General features: G+C 40.4%; 1 protein-coding gene across 2 annotated transcripts in view; it reads left to right on the top strand.

The window, feature by feature from the left end:
• Window positions 1–311: 311 nt before the first annotated feature.
• The window catches only part of PPP2R5C (protein phosphatase 2 regulatory subunit B'gamma), an 81090-nt gene continuing 67550 nt past the window's right edge, over window positions 312–13851 (top strand). Inside the window, exons 1-3 of one of the 2 annotated variants that reach the window (XM_035327951.1) lie at window positions 312–367; window positions 412–496; window positions 1792–1857. In XM_035327951.1, coding sequence (XP_035183842.1) covers window positions 470–496; window positions 1792–1857 — 93 coding nt within the window. In that variant the 5' untranslated portion in view covers window positions 312–367; window positions 412–469. The remainder of the gene's footprint in view (window positions 368–411; window positions 497–1791; window positions 1858–13851) is intronic. The other variant, XM_035327950.1, reaches the window with a different exon arrangement.

A 13851-nucleotide genomic window follows, 5' to 3' on the forward strand; every position in this document is an offset into this window, starting at 1 on the left:
TCGGTGCCCACCTCGAGGCGGAGCTGGGGCCGCGGAGTCCTCCCCACAGCCGGGGCGGAGCCGGGAGAGCCCTGAGCCCCTCATACCGAGCCCAGACCCTGTCACCGGCCGCCGCCGCCAGAGCGTGACAGGAGCGAGTGGAGAGAAAAGGGGGGGACGGAAAGCCCCGCCTCCGAGGTGACGCCACTGGAGGCGCCGCTCACGTGACGCAGGCAGCCAATGGGCGGGCAGCGGCCCCGCTCTCCGCGGGCGGGGGGCGGCGGAGGAGGGAGGAAGGGGGCGGGGGGAGGGGCTGAGGCCGCCGCCGCTGGAGCCGGAGCTGGGGCCGGAGCCTGGGGGGGGGGCAGCGGCGCCGGCGGCGGCGGCGGAGGAGGAGGAAGAGGAGGAGGAGGAGGAGGAGGAGGAGGAGGAGGAGGAGGAGGAGCGGGGCCGAGCGGGGGCTTTGCGCCTGGCCGGCCGCGGGGCGGCCATGCCGAATAAAAACAAGAAGGAGAAAGTGAGTCGGAGGGGCAGGCCCCGTGGGGGGGGGAGGAGGAGGAGGAGGAGGAGGAGGAGGAGGAGGAAGAAGAAAAGAAGAAGAAGAAGGCGGGGAGCCCCCTGCCGCCATGTGGGGGAGCCGGGCGGGGGGCGCCCCGCTTCGCCGCCCCCCTGCCTTTGGCCGGGTGCTCAGGAAGGGGCGGTCCCCCGCGGGGCCTAGCCCGGAGGGTGGGAGGGGGGGGGTCCCCGGGGAGGATTGGGGGGGTTCCCGAGGAGGGTTTGAGGGGGTTCTCGGGGAGCCTCGCCCCGGGGGAGCCCGGCCCGGAGGGGCTGGGGGAGGGCGGCAGGCAGGCAGGGAGGGAGGGAGGGAGGGGATGGGGAGGGGAAGGGGGAAATAAGAAGGCGGGGGGGAAGTGGGGGGGGACGCCCATGGGTCGCCCCCAGGGCTAAGTGAGCACCGGGGGGTGCTCGGAGCTGTCCCTCTCGTCCTGCCCCTGTCCTCCTCCTCCGCCTGCTCCCAGGCTGGTCTGGGTGTCAGCCGCCCAAGGGGGCTCATGCACAAGTTGGAGGAAAAGTTCCAAATCCAACCCAGTCAGCTTCACATGTTATGCTTTATTTGTGTGGCAGATAATTAGCTATTAGGGAATGAGTGGGAATTGGGAACAGTGAAGTAGTCTGGCACATCTGGCTGCTGTCCTGCTGGACCTTCTCTGGTTGGCTTCTGCCAGCCTTCCAGTTTTTGCTTTGAAATTAGATGGGTGTTGTGATTTGTGTTGTTTTTTTTTGGTTTCATTTTTAATATTTTTCACGATATCCTAGTTGCCTGTGACACTAAAAACATTCAAACTTCTGATTGCTTTTATTAGAATTATCGAATCTTGCAAACAGGCACTGGGTGAAAGATCCAAGTACAGTGCTGCAAGGGAGATACCAGAGTTGTGGGCACTCTTCTAAAACTGGACTTTCTAGTGTGTAGAACACCAGGAGCAGACAAGATAATGACGTGTACAATGCGTCCTGCAATGATGCTTGTTTCAAAGCTAAACTGAGTGTAAATGCTCCTGAGGCCAAAAGCCAGGCAGCAAGGCCAAGTTCTTAGGCATGGTTCAAATTGCTTGCATTCTTACTGATGTAAAACTTAGCTCTATATACTGTATGGGTGAATTTTGATGCATTAATACAGTAAAACAGTATCATTTTTGTCCTATCGATTTTAATATTCTCAGTAGGCGTCTAAAAAACTAACTTCTTGACCTGAAAATCTTCCAAAGTCGTCTTTTCCAAGTAACTTAGACTGTGAACTTTTTTTTTCAGGAACCTGCAAAATCAGGCAAAAGTGGAAAAAGTGGCAAAGACGGACAAGAAAACCAAGAACATGAGGTAAAAACTACTGAAATGTGTAGTCTTTCCAGGCAAATTTGTGATGACTTTTGAGAAGTCCTTCTGGATTGTTATAATTTTGAAGTGACAGGTGAAGAACCTGGAACAGGTGGTGTTTCTGTAACTACTTACTTGGTATTTGATAAAGTCTTTTAAGACTCGAAGATGCTTTTGAAGAAGTTGTTTTTATGTAGAGTAACTTTAGAGATCTAGCTTGCTTTCTACAGTCTTAAACACTCATCTGTTTCCTCTTTGGTTGCAAAGAGTACATCTGTCTTATTTTCTGGTTTTATTGTGAGGTTTTGATCTTGTCTTTTAGCTGCTTATTGCAGTTTTTAATCATTCTCTGTAATTCCCAAAGCTCTCTTCTCGAAAACTTTTGATGTTAGCATGTCAATTAAGTGTAAGTAGCCTGTTATATTATCAGGAGACCTTAGGCTTAATCAAAGGCTGCCTGTTTTTTTGGTTGCTGTCTAATTTCTGTGTATAGGTATACAATGGGACATTCCATATTTGACTGATTATTGTGTTGTTGCTGCAGCATTTTTTTTTTGTTGTTCTGCATTGCTGCCTGTTTTGCCCACCAGCAAGGTGCAGGGACTTGAAAGGGGTCGGTTAAATCCTTACATGCTCTCTTTCTCATTAATCTGGAAACCCAGAATTAATATATCTGCTTCACTTGGAAATCCACTGTTTATTTACTTTAAAGTCTTAGTACCAGCCCAAGTGTCAAATGCTACATTGAAAAGTTTTATGTATATTTTACTCTGTTAAACTACATTTCTTGACACTGAAACAAAATACTCATCCAGCTTTACCGCTTTTTCTTTTCCCCCAATTGATTACTGAGGGGGAAGGGAGAGAATGTTTTTCCTGCAGAACATGTACTCTTTCTGATGCGCCTCAATGAGTTTTCATTCTTTTCTTGTGCAGAAGGATGTGTGCTACTGTCACTACAAGATTTAATGATTTTATGAATTAAATCTAAAAATTTTTGCTAATTCAGGTAAAAGAACTTTGAATTTCGGCAGAGGGAACTCATATCCTAGCTGCTAGGAAAAAAGCCCTTAGAATGAAATCAGAACCGTATCAGAGTGTAGATGTTTATAACAGTGCCAGCATATAGTGAACATATTTCATTGTGATGCGTTCCGTTTTTACAGTATATTGCTATGGCATTGAAAGAGCATTACTTCTTGACTGTAATCTTAGTTCCTGTGCAGTTGTAAGGCTTGCCATTATCAGTATCTTTGTTGTACATTGGTTGAATGCTTATTTTCTCGTACTTCTGAACAACAAGCTGGTGAGACCAGGACTAATTTTCTTGGTCCTTCAGGATAGAGTATAAAGCTCCCACCGTAAACTAGTGAAGCGCTTTAAACGTTAACTGAAAATGTGTATGTAGATTCCTTTCTTTTTGCATGTGCAGGTAAAGAAAGCTCCTTCTTTTCTGATATTTGAAATGTGTCAGAGATTAATCTCAATAGAAGATTATGTTGTAGTATTCATGCATTTTTTTCTGTTGTCTTTCCAAGTTGAATTCCCAATGCAAAGTACAGTTCACCTAGATTATTGATGATACTTTGTCATATGTGTGTAAGGACAGAATGGGAAAGGGGCTGGCAAACTGATGGGAATGTGACTGGCACATATAACGTGATTGCCATTCCCAGTGGGCATTGTTTAGTCTCCAGACAATTTTGAACACCTCAGTGCTTCACTCATTAACTTAATAAAATAATTGCACACAAATAGTAATACGGAGTTTTCATTCTAATGTGGCTGGCTGTAACAAAGATGTATGTTAGCTGGTGCTTATAGATGCAGAAGAGAAGCTATTTGTTAGCATAACAAAGACTAGTAAATATAGAAATGCTCTGGAACATGCTATTAATACACTTTTTGAAATTTTTTTCCTTGTAAGAATGTTGTCTTCTTGTTTCCTTGTACCTGTGTTGTAATGTAGCTTTTTAAAGATCCTCATTAGACTGTGAGTAGGTTTAGAAATATACCGGTTCATATAATTTTTTTCATCAAACTGAATTTAATGGGTATACATTTAATGTAAATAAAATCTGCCATCTGCATTACATTCAAAGACTGCTATTCAAAGAGCAGGGACAACACAAGCAGTAGCATCCCACAAATACTGTATTTATAGACACATTTATAACACTTACCTAAATTCATGATGCCTTGGACTTCCATAGATGAAAATATAAACAGTTCTTAATGATTTGCAGAAACAAAGAAGTGTGTTTCCTGTCTCATGGTCAGGGAAATGAGATTTTAGTTGAGTGAAGCTATACAGCAAGTTTGTAATTTAAATGAATCCTGGTATGCCTAGTAAGTGTCCCCATGCTGAAAGAGGATGAGAGAGACTTGAGCTGTTACTCGGGTCACTTCGTAAATTTCAACAGAAGCACATAAACATGTATGAACGGAAGTCTTAAAGAGTAGCTGCAGTGCACAAGTGACTTGCTGAAGTAAATACCTTTTTGCTTACATCTCAATCCCACTGTAGTTGTGTTTGAAAACAAGGTCCATCTTGCCTGTATTCTTGTCTCTAGTGTTCCCAACAAACAGGCGTTTAGGAGGAAAAAACACAAGATGGTTCTTCTTGCATTGCCTGTGCCTTGGTTATTTGATGTATTAGAAAAAGAGCCAGGCTACAGAAGATTAGAGGTCTTCTATTGTTTGGTATTTTCTATGTGGTTAGTAGCTGATACTAAAGAAAAGAGTTTGAGTAACAGAGTGGATGTATGTCTTTCCATTCAGGTATGCCTTTCTTTCAGCCAGTATGTGGCTTAGAAGGTTGCTTTCTAGCTGAGGTGTTGTGTAAAGTTGTTTTCGTATTGTTAGTGGCTTAACAGACATTTCTGTATAGTCTTCTGTAGAATTTTTTTTCCAACCCCCCTGTTTAATATCTTCTAGGTGAGACGATTCCATTTCTTTGTCTGTCCTTCTGTGTCTGTTATCCTTCAGTTCTATTACACTTTTAGTGATGGAGCTCCCAGAGCTGTACAGTATGCATGAGGTGAGGGCACCTTGTGTCTGTGCTGTAATAACTGCATTCCAGCTTCCAGTTATTGAACACTTAACAAAAGAGCTAATACGATTAAGTTCACATCTAACTTTAGCTTGTAGCCTGTTAGTAAACACTAATGAATTAAACTAAATAATTGCCAAAGCAGTTGAATCTATTCCTTTAGGTATAGCCTTATACCTCAGTAATTAGTCCAGGGTATTCTTGTCTTCAGGTTGTGAACAAAGACACAGTCTGTTGTGTATTTTCTTCTGTGTGGGGATAGTGCGTTCCTCTGGTAAAATACTTGGGGATTTGTTTACCAGGGACCAAAACCTATAATCAGAACTTAAACACAGATTGAAGAAAAATGCCCAGGCGTGGGGGGTTTTATGCCAGCACTTAGCAAATGGTGGACGTTCCCTGAGATTGAACTGGCCTTTGCAGAAGATATTTTCCTCGTGGATAAGCTTCATTGTAGAGTTCTGTTTTCTGCCAGAGGTGCAGAGGTCTCCTTTAGGGTTAAAACAGTAGTAACTCAAGGTCAGGTGTATGCAAGAAGAGAAAAATGAGGTATTCCCTCTCTTTTTTTCACTATTAGAGGAGCTCTGTCTAGCAAAAAACTAATGTTTTTAAAAATTCAAGTGTTTCTTACAATACTTTAGTAATAGTTTTCAGGTACAAGCACAGGGGAAGGAAATTGACTTTAACCCCATAGAGTCTTATTTCTGTGTGCTTTGGTTGTGGGAAAGTATGTGCTAAAACTTGCACTTTTCACTGGTGACACTTATTGCTGCACAGGCACCTAGAATGGGTTCAAAAACTTAACATCCCTGAGCTGGACTCTGCTGAACCTGCAGGTGAATCCCTAACTGCTTCATATTTTTGCACCCTGCTTTGGTATTGATGTTGAAATTCAAGTGATTGCACCGAAATGACCTGGGAACACATGGACAATTGGCAGCTCAGGTTCATCTGGGAGGTGGAAGGGGCAGATGTAGCTGATGACCTTTACACGAGGCAGGCACAGGTGACAGAGTGATGCCTCTTCTAGATCCAACAGGGCTGGTTTAAGAAAGCATGAAACTTTGAAACTCAGAACTTCATTAATTTTGAATGTGGGGGAAGACAGCCTGTAGTGGGGGAAGACAGCCGTTGTTTAACAAAGTATTGGCTTGGTGACTTTCAACAAACAAGAACAGAAATCATAGCTCTTCCTTCAAGTTCTTCTGCCACGCAGAACAGCAAACGGAAGATTGATGTGGTCTGAGTAGTGTGTGTGTGTATTATCTCATTGTTTCCATGTACTGCCCTGCTTGGGTGTTTTCTGCTTTAAGTTTTCATTTTTCGATACAAAACGTCATAAAATGCAAACTGCATTGGCCAGTTTCCTTGCTGTGCAAGCAACTGCTTGATTTATTGGCAACATGTATTGCAAATGTCAGATGATAATCAGTGTTGAAACCAATTTTCAAATATGAAGAAGTTTTGCTAAGTACTGATCCGTGCCTCTGTCCTACCACCATCAGCCATCTCTTTCCAGTAAGTTTGTTAAATACAGGTAATAACTTCAGTACAGCAATTTTAAGCTTTGTTTTCAGGTCTTGTTTTGTAAAGTTGTTGCTTTTTAATTAATATCTTAAGCTATAAGTGGCAATATTTTTCAGTATTGATAGTGAAAATGCAGAAATCATTGCATCTTTAAAATGCTTTGGCAAAAGTAAAGATTTCTGTCTCTGCAAGAACCTTGACAAGTGGCTGTGTTTCCTATATTAGCCAGGATACAGTGGGGGAAGGCTATCAATATTCCTGTGACTTTTTACTGGTACCTGGTTACATGCGCACATACAATTACCAGTTTCCTTAAAAATCCCATTTTAAAAAAAAAGGAAAGAAATGGAAGTGACATTGATAGTTTTGTGTGGATTTCTTACCAGACATCACATGCAGAAGTAGCCTGATGTTAAAACAAGAACTAGGAATAAACAAGCAATGAAATCCAGCACTTTGTTAATAGGGTCCTATCATCTGTTGCATCAAGACTAGTTTAGACAATTGACTCCACATTTTCTGTATACTATTCCTTATTTTTCTCATGTTTTCTGTTTGTGATTTTCATTGCAATGCTATTTAAGAGGTTGTACCAGTTATTAGTAACCCTGAGCAACAAAATGAAGATGGTATATAGGGGTTCTTACACAAATATAGGGGTTCTTACACAATATCTAGCTTCTCAGGAGGTTTTTCTACTTCAGAGTTGTTAAAGTTATGTTTGAAAATCTTAGCACAGAAGAGCATTTATTAGGCAACCTGTTGGGACTACAGCAGAGGAGCACGAGGTTTGGAGGTCAGATGGAGAATAATTCTTAAAAAAAAATTCTCCCATTGTTCATGTGTATCAGGACTGCTCCTAAGTGATTTTTGGAAATACCTTCTTGACAGAACATTCTTTCAATCAGCTGAGACTATCCTGTTTTAATTGTTCAGTACACTAACTTACACAGGTGTGTGATTCAGTGTGTATATATTTGTTGTCATGTATAATGTGGCTGTCTTTTAAGCTCTCTCCCATACTGTTGTCAGATGGGCAACCTCTGTTACTCAGTGGCACAGCATTTTTGGATACATTGGGATCAGGATATTTGAAGTATAATAAGATTCTTCTGTACTTGTTGTTCTTCATAGAAGCAAATGTCTTTTACACAGAGATATTTGGCATAAATCAGGTCTGTATTATTCAATTAATTCCTGACGTTAAGTATTGATTTATTTATAATACAAAATTGTTTTAAGGGTTTTGGTAAGAACTTCCTACCATGCTGTCAGTTGGATTTGAGTCAGAGTCATGGAAGTCAGGTATGGCTGACAGCCTGCGATAAAGCATCCTCCAGTGTTCAGTGGGCCAAATGAATAAGCTGTGGTTGTATCGTGAGTACAGCACGTAGGAAACCTGGCTGTACCCTCACTGTTTTTTCGGTATGTATTCAGCAGTGTGTCCCAGTTGGATTCATATGCAGAAAAGCCCATATTCTGAGGAGTCAGTCCCATGCAGCAGTTAAAATTTATTTGGCAACTGGTCTTCGATGATTTGGAAGAAGAAAGGTTTTCATATTATGAAATATTTTTTTTAACAACCAGACCTTTCAAGTTGGAATTGCAGAGCAGCTATAAACAGACAGTATTAGGCTTGTTTTTCAAAGCTTTTCTACTGCACTTGGGATTTTACTTCTAACATAGCAAAAATAGGGCTTTAAACCAAAACTGCATCTAAAATGAGGATGGATTTTTGTCATAAATCAGCTGTGTAAATGAAGTCTATAGGCTTTGGGTTTTTAGTTGTTGTTTGCTTGCTTCTTTTTAAGCTGGTATGTCAACTACTTTAAGAAAAAAACATCCTTAATTTAAAAACTAATTTTTGATCATGGCTTGCAGTTCTAATTTTCTTTACTAGAGAATTTTTAAATGGGTTAATCTAACAGTTGCAAAATACTTCAGTGTAGCAAGTAAATACAGCCTTAGCATTAAATGAGGTGCTATTTACTGATTAGAAAGATGCGTTATGTGTTACTATTAAAGCAGCCATGCATTTTTTATTTTTTACCTTCTCTCATTTCCTATTTCCAATTTTTATTGATATCTAGCCTGTTTGTTTTGGGGAATTGGAATGCCATTCTGTATCCAAAGCAAATATACCTTAATACTGAATGCTGAAATAGCTTACCTTAACAGAGCTTATGTAATTTTTATATTATACTTTCTAAATCAATTGAATTTGTAAATGCTCAGTATTTTGTACTAGATACTGCTATAAGCATATTGTTACCTAAAATGAGATATTTCTGAAAATATGATCCTATGCACTTCAAGTTCTCACAGAAGGATGGCAACTACTTGTGTCACACATGATGTGTGAGGTCTTCAGCGTGAAGTTTGTTTTAGTACCTGCTGCGCTTTCCCTAAGCGTGCTCTTAAGCTCTCTGGATCCCTCCTGAATGAAAACAGAGCAGCAAAGGCTGTTCTCATTAAAAAGGACAAAATGCTCTTCGAAAATTAGCATTGGTAGTTCGGAAATTGAAAACATGCTTTTCACCCTTTGTTTCCGTTGGCTTCTTTTTAAAGATGCAGTGTTCCTTAAACATCAAGAAGTGTCAGTTGCTCAGTAAAGTGTATGTGTAACACAGAAGTAGCAATGTAGCTATCCCATGTGGAACACAAACAGTAACAAAAAGCATATTTTGAATCTACTTTAAATATATATGTTTACAAATACTAAATCTTGCTTTGTTCTCTGCTAGAATAAATTTGCAGTTATACAAGTGGGATGGTAAGGGTGTTTTGAGTGTGGCTTTTTTCCCCTGCTAACAGGCTTTGGGAGCCAATAATAGTAAAGCTAGGAAACAAAACCTTGCTTCATTCTTGAAAATATAAACCTAAAATATGACTGTCAAATATTATTCTTTGCTATACATTATAGTGATTACAACTTAATAAGGTTCCTTATCAGTGCCTAGTTTAGCAGTCTGAAGTACTGGATAGTAAACTTTTCTAGAGACCTGTAAAATTAAAGATTAAATTATTTGGTGTAAGAGTTCTTTAGAAGTGATCAAGGTTATTGCTATACTACTAAAATGTCTGGAAACCTTGTCATGCACCATAACTCTCTTGTTTGGCACCTGATACAAAAAACAAATGGTGGGTGGTATGGGGGGGCAAGACAATTTCCGTGAGAGTATGTGAGGTGAGAAACTCTTAAGAATAGATCCAGGAGCACAAGAATGCAAACATCACTGGTAAAGCAATGTATACGCTATTTTATGCTCATCAGTGGCTTTATTGAATTAGAATTTACAGCAGACTGTAGGGGTTGGGGCTTAAAGCATTTGAAGGATAGCAAAAAGACATAAAGGTAGTTCTTGTTGGATATTTTTTTGAAAGTAAAAAAGAAAAAAAAAATTGAAAATCAAGAATTAATGTAATTTAAGACAGGCCATCATTTATTTAGATACTTCATCTCTGTATTTATATAAATGTTTTGAAATAATACTGAGGACCTTATCTGTTTTTAATCCTATTTAATTATTTAACTGATGGTTGTGGGTAACAAAATAGACTCTCTGGGGGCATTTGTTTCTTTGAAGTCTCATTATAGAAAACGCATTAAGGAACAAACGCTGCCTTGCTGCCCATGTTTGTGAAGTACCAGGTGCTCGCTGATGGTGGTGTTCCAGCAAGCACACAGCACTGTGTGACTGCATCGAGTCTGAGCCCGGGCACCTGATCGTCAGTGCTCACTTCCTCTGCAACCTCAGGCTGCCAGATCTGATCGCTGACTGAAAAGAATCAAATGTCAGTTTGTACATGGAGGAAGGTGGTTTAAGGGAGAATAAATATCAGTAGCAGAAGGGTTGGTTTCCATTTGCTCCTCAAACTTTGACTGTGAATGTTGTCAAGTTGCAACGCAAGAATCTTGAGGCTGCAGTACACGGAGCTGAGATGTTTGGTAATTGTCAGGATTGGTATGATGTGTTGCAAGGCGAGAGTATTGCAACAAGGCTGGGTTGATACAAGTCTTTAGATCACATTTGAGCTGTGTGTAAGCACCTGACAGGAAGTACAACCAATGCTTTCTGTTATAAGTAAGTGCTAGCAAGAAAGGCAGAAGAGTTTCAGCAATTTGTAGGCCAGTCTTCTAAAATTTGGCTGTTAAACCTGCTGTGGTGCACTGCTTGAGAGATGACCTTCACTGCTCATGGGGAACTTCCCAGTCACTGCTGCAGCTCAACAAACTCCATCTTGTGTCTGACAGTACACTGATGGAACTCCATCGGTATACATCAAGAATAGCTGGCAGTAACAATGCTATATATAAATGCAAAATGACAGTTGCTAAACGAGTACCACGATGTTATTTGGTGTGCGCTGATTAGCATGCTAAAGTATATAAAGGTTATCAAATTAGCTGAAAAGCCATTATTTTCATTTATTATAATAACAGGAATCCTCAAAGCTTTCAGGTGCAGCTTTTGCCAAATAAAAACATGTTATGCTGAGACTACCACTATCCTATGCATCTCTACCACTGAGAGAACTGTCAGTGATGATGACTGTACTTGGTAGAAAGGTGGCTGCAGCTGCAAATACTGTTTTAGCAGGCCAGTCTAAGTATCATTCTGATAAATGATCTTTTGGGGGAAAAACAATAGAAATCTAAATGCAACTTGTGTGAAATTGACCGAAGCTGTCAGTAAGCAGGATCTCTGGAGGGTTTACCATAAGTTGTCTGTCTATCAGTCTTGTGGCTGTGAAACTAGTCAACAGCAGTGGCAAGAATCGTCAACAAAATGAAAACTCCCTATTTGCCATCAAAAATGGTACACAGCAAGCATGTTGTTTCCCTGCTTTTTCTTTAATGCTTTTATTAATGGAACAGTGCACCTTTTTATGGGTCTAGATGTTTAAGAACCCGTATTGAGCTTCATATAGCTTGCAAAGTCTCTGCAGATTGAAAATACTGAAGTTAAAGATCATACCAGGTTGGTCCGTGCCAAACTCCTTACCAGTGATTGGGCACTACTGGGCAGCATGAATGTGAATTATTGTAGTCTTAATGGCTCTGTTGGGCAGAATCTTTAATACTGTAATAATAAGAGTTTGTTCTGACATTGTCCTGTTGGAAAGCATGTTGAACATTTACCTGGAAATTTTTCTCTAGTCATTAGGAAGTGTTTTGAGATGTGTTGTTGTTGGAGGCCCGTAAACGTGGTGGAGGACTGTCTTTCACGTTAAGTTTCAGAATGCATGGTATCATCCAAGAGAAGATCACAGTGACACCGCTTAATAAAAAAGCTCTCAAGGGATGTGTTTCTTAGAAAAAAGAAGGAAGGTGACAAATCCTCTTCTTCCCCAGTGGAGGGGAATATAGTGCCCTAAGAATTTACAGGTACAAGCCTGAAGGAACAAAGACAGCATACCTTACCCATGCTGATCAGAGAAATGATCAGTGAAAACATTATGACAAAATTCACAGCACAGACATCTACCTCTTGGCTTTAACTTCAAAATAATGTACTATCGTCAGAAGGTGGGGAGTTCTGTGTGGAGTTTAGGGTGAAAACTGCTGCAGTTGCAATAAATAATATATTAAAGAATTCTGAGTTTCAACATATCAATTCACAGTTGTGTTGTTGCTGTTCTTGTTTTTTGCTTGTCTTTAAGGCTGGTAAATTAACATGTAGAGATTTCAGATCTAGCTCAAGCAAGACCTGACTGACTGTAGGATGGTCATCTTTGAACATCTGGAACTTTGACTACAGGGCAGATTTCAATACTCTTTTCTCAGTCCCAACTGCTAATTCAATACCACCAGCCCACTTCTTTAAAGTGTGCCATGGGTTAATTACCAGGTTGATTGCTTCTGGGCCATATGTCAGGTATGGCCTGACAGTGTTCCCAGCCTCAAAGCAGAGCAGTAAATGAAGAGCTGCAAAAGAGACAGCTCTGAGGCAGAGTTTGAGATACTTGGAGTCTTAAGAGATTTTCGCACTGCTTTGAAGTTGTTCAGAGTGGAAAAACTGAATGGTATTTAGATTTTTAACTGCTTTCCATCCATTTTGACACCTTTATCTTTGATTTTTAGTTCTCATCTCAAGAGATTAAATTTAGACTCTCAACTTAATTGCACTGAGTATGTATTGGACCTCTACCCTTTAGCCAATTTATTTTGATTACATATTGGACTCTTACACGTTTTTGAAAATGAAGTTGTAAATGTTTTCTCCTTTGTTTAGTTCTAGTAAATTGTGTTTCAGTTCCAGTGTAAGTATATTTCAGATATAATCCAGAATGCTTTTAAAGCCCCTTCTGAGGCTTGCTTGGCAAGAAACAAGCTCTTCTGGGTGCTATAGATCAGGCATCTGTTTATCTTAATGAAGAATAAATCCACAGAGGCTACTTGCTATACCAAAATAAAAAGAAGTAAGGGATTAATTCTGCATTAAGAATTCTTCTATTCTCAGGTTCAAAATAATGATTCTCATTAAAAGCATTCTGTTTTTTTTTACTTCCTATACCTGCATTTCACAAGTAGTCTTAACTTGTTAACCGATATAAGGTTCACCTACCCAGATTTTTGTAGTCTGGAGTTTTCATCAGGGTTCTTGCTGGTATGCGGCTTGCTGCTTCCATGTTGGGTTGGTGTACATACTAATTTAAACTTGAATTCAGTTGTGATGCTTGAGAGAGGGAAGAAAAGCGCAGGTTAAAGTTAGCCTGATCTTCATCAAGAAATAGCATATAGGTTGCTTCCTGGCACAGTGTTATATTCAGGCAGAGAGAGAGAATCTCTCTTGTCCCACCCATAGGAGGTTATCTCATTTTGTAACTAGTATATAAATCATCCTTTTTTTTTTTTTTTAATCTTGAATGGCAGATGCATCCAGGTGCTTATTGTCATCTTCAAATTCTTACCATGCGCCAACTAGTTTATCTTAAAACTAAGTATGAAAGCTCACTGCTTTACTTTATTCCAAGCTTGGTATGGAAACCCTTTTTGATTCTGTGGAGCCAGAAGGCTTTGTATGCTCTGGTCTAATTTGGTTATCAGTGAGTGTGCTTTGAAAAGTAAGGTCAGGCAGGCTTTTTAGTTTAAGGGACTATCTGAAAGGGAATGCTTCTTGAGACTTCTGAAGAGACTTGTTGACATGGGACACAGGGCTCATACATACCCCAGCGCCCTCCCTCTTCTCATCTTAGGTGACTGTCCAAAGTAAATGTTGCTTATTTGAGCTGTTCAGTGATGGTCAATTAATTTAAAGAGAAATATTGGCTGTAACTGGGGATGTGCTTTGTCTACTTATCTCTCTTTACCTGCCACAAGCTTAGTGTTGTGCTCTGTTCTATAAATGCTTGTGTGTGACATTCTTGGCTCCATTAAGCAAAGTATCACCAGCAGGTCAAGAGAGATGACCCTT

This window comes from Oxyura jamaicensis, chromosome 5, assembly GCF_011077185.1.
Source record: "Oxyura jamaicensis isolate SHBP4307 breed ruddy duck chromosome 5, BPBGC_Ojam_1.0, whole genome shotgun sequence".
NCBI lineage: Eukaryota > Metazoa > Chordata > Aves > Anseriformes > Anatidae > Oxyura > Oxyura jamaicensis.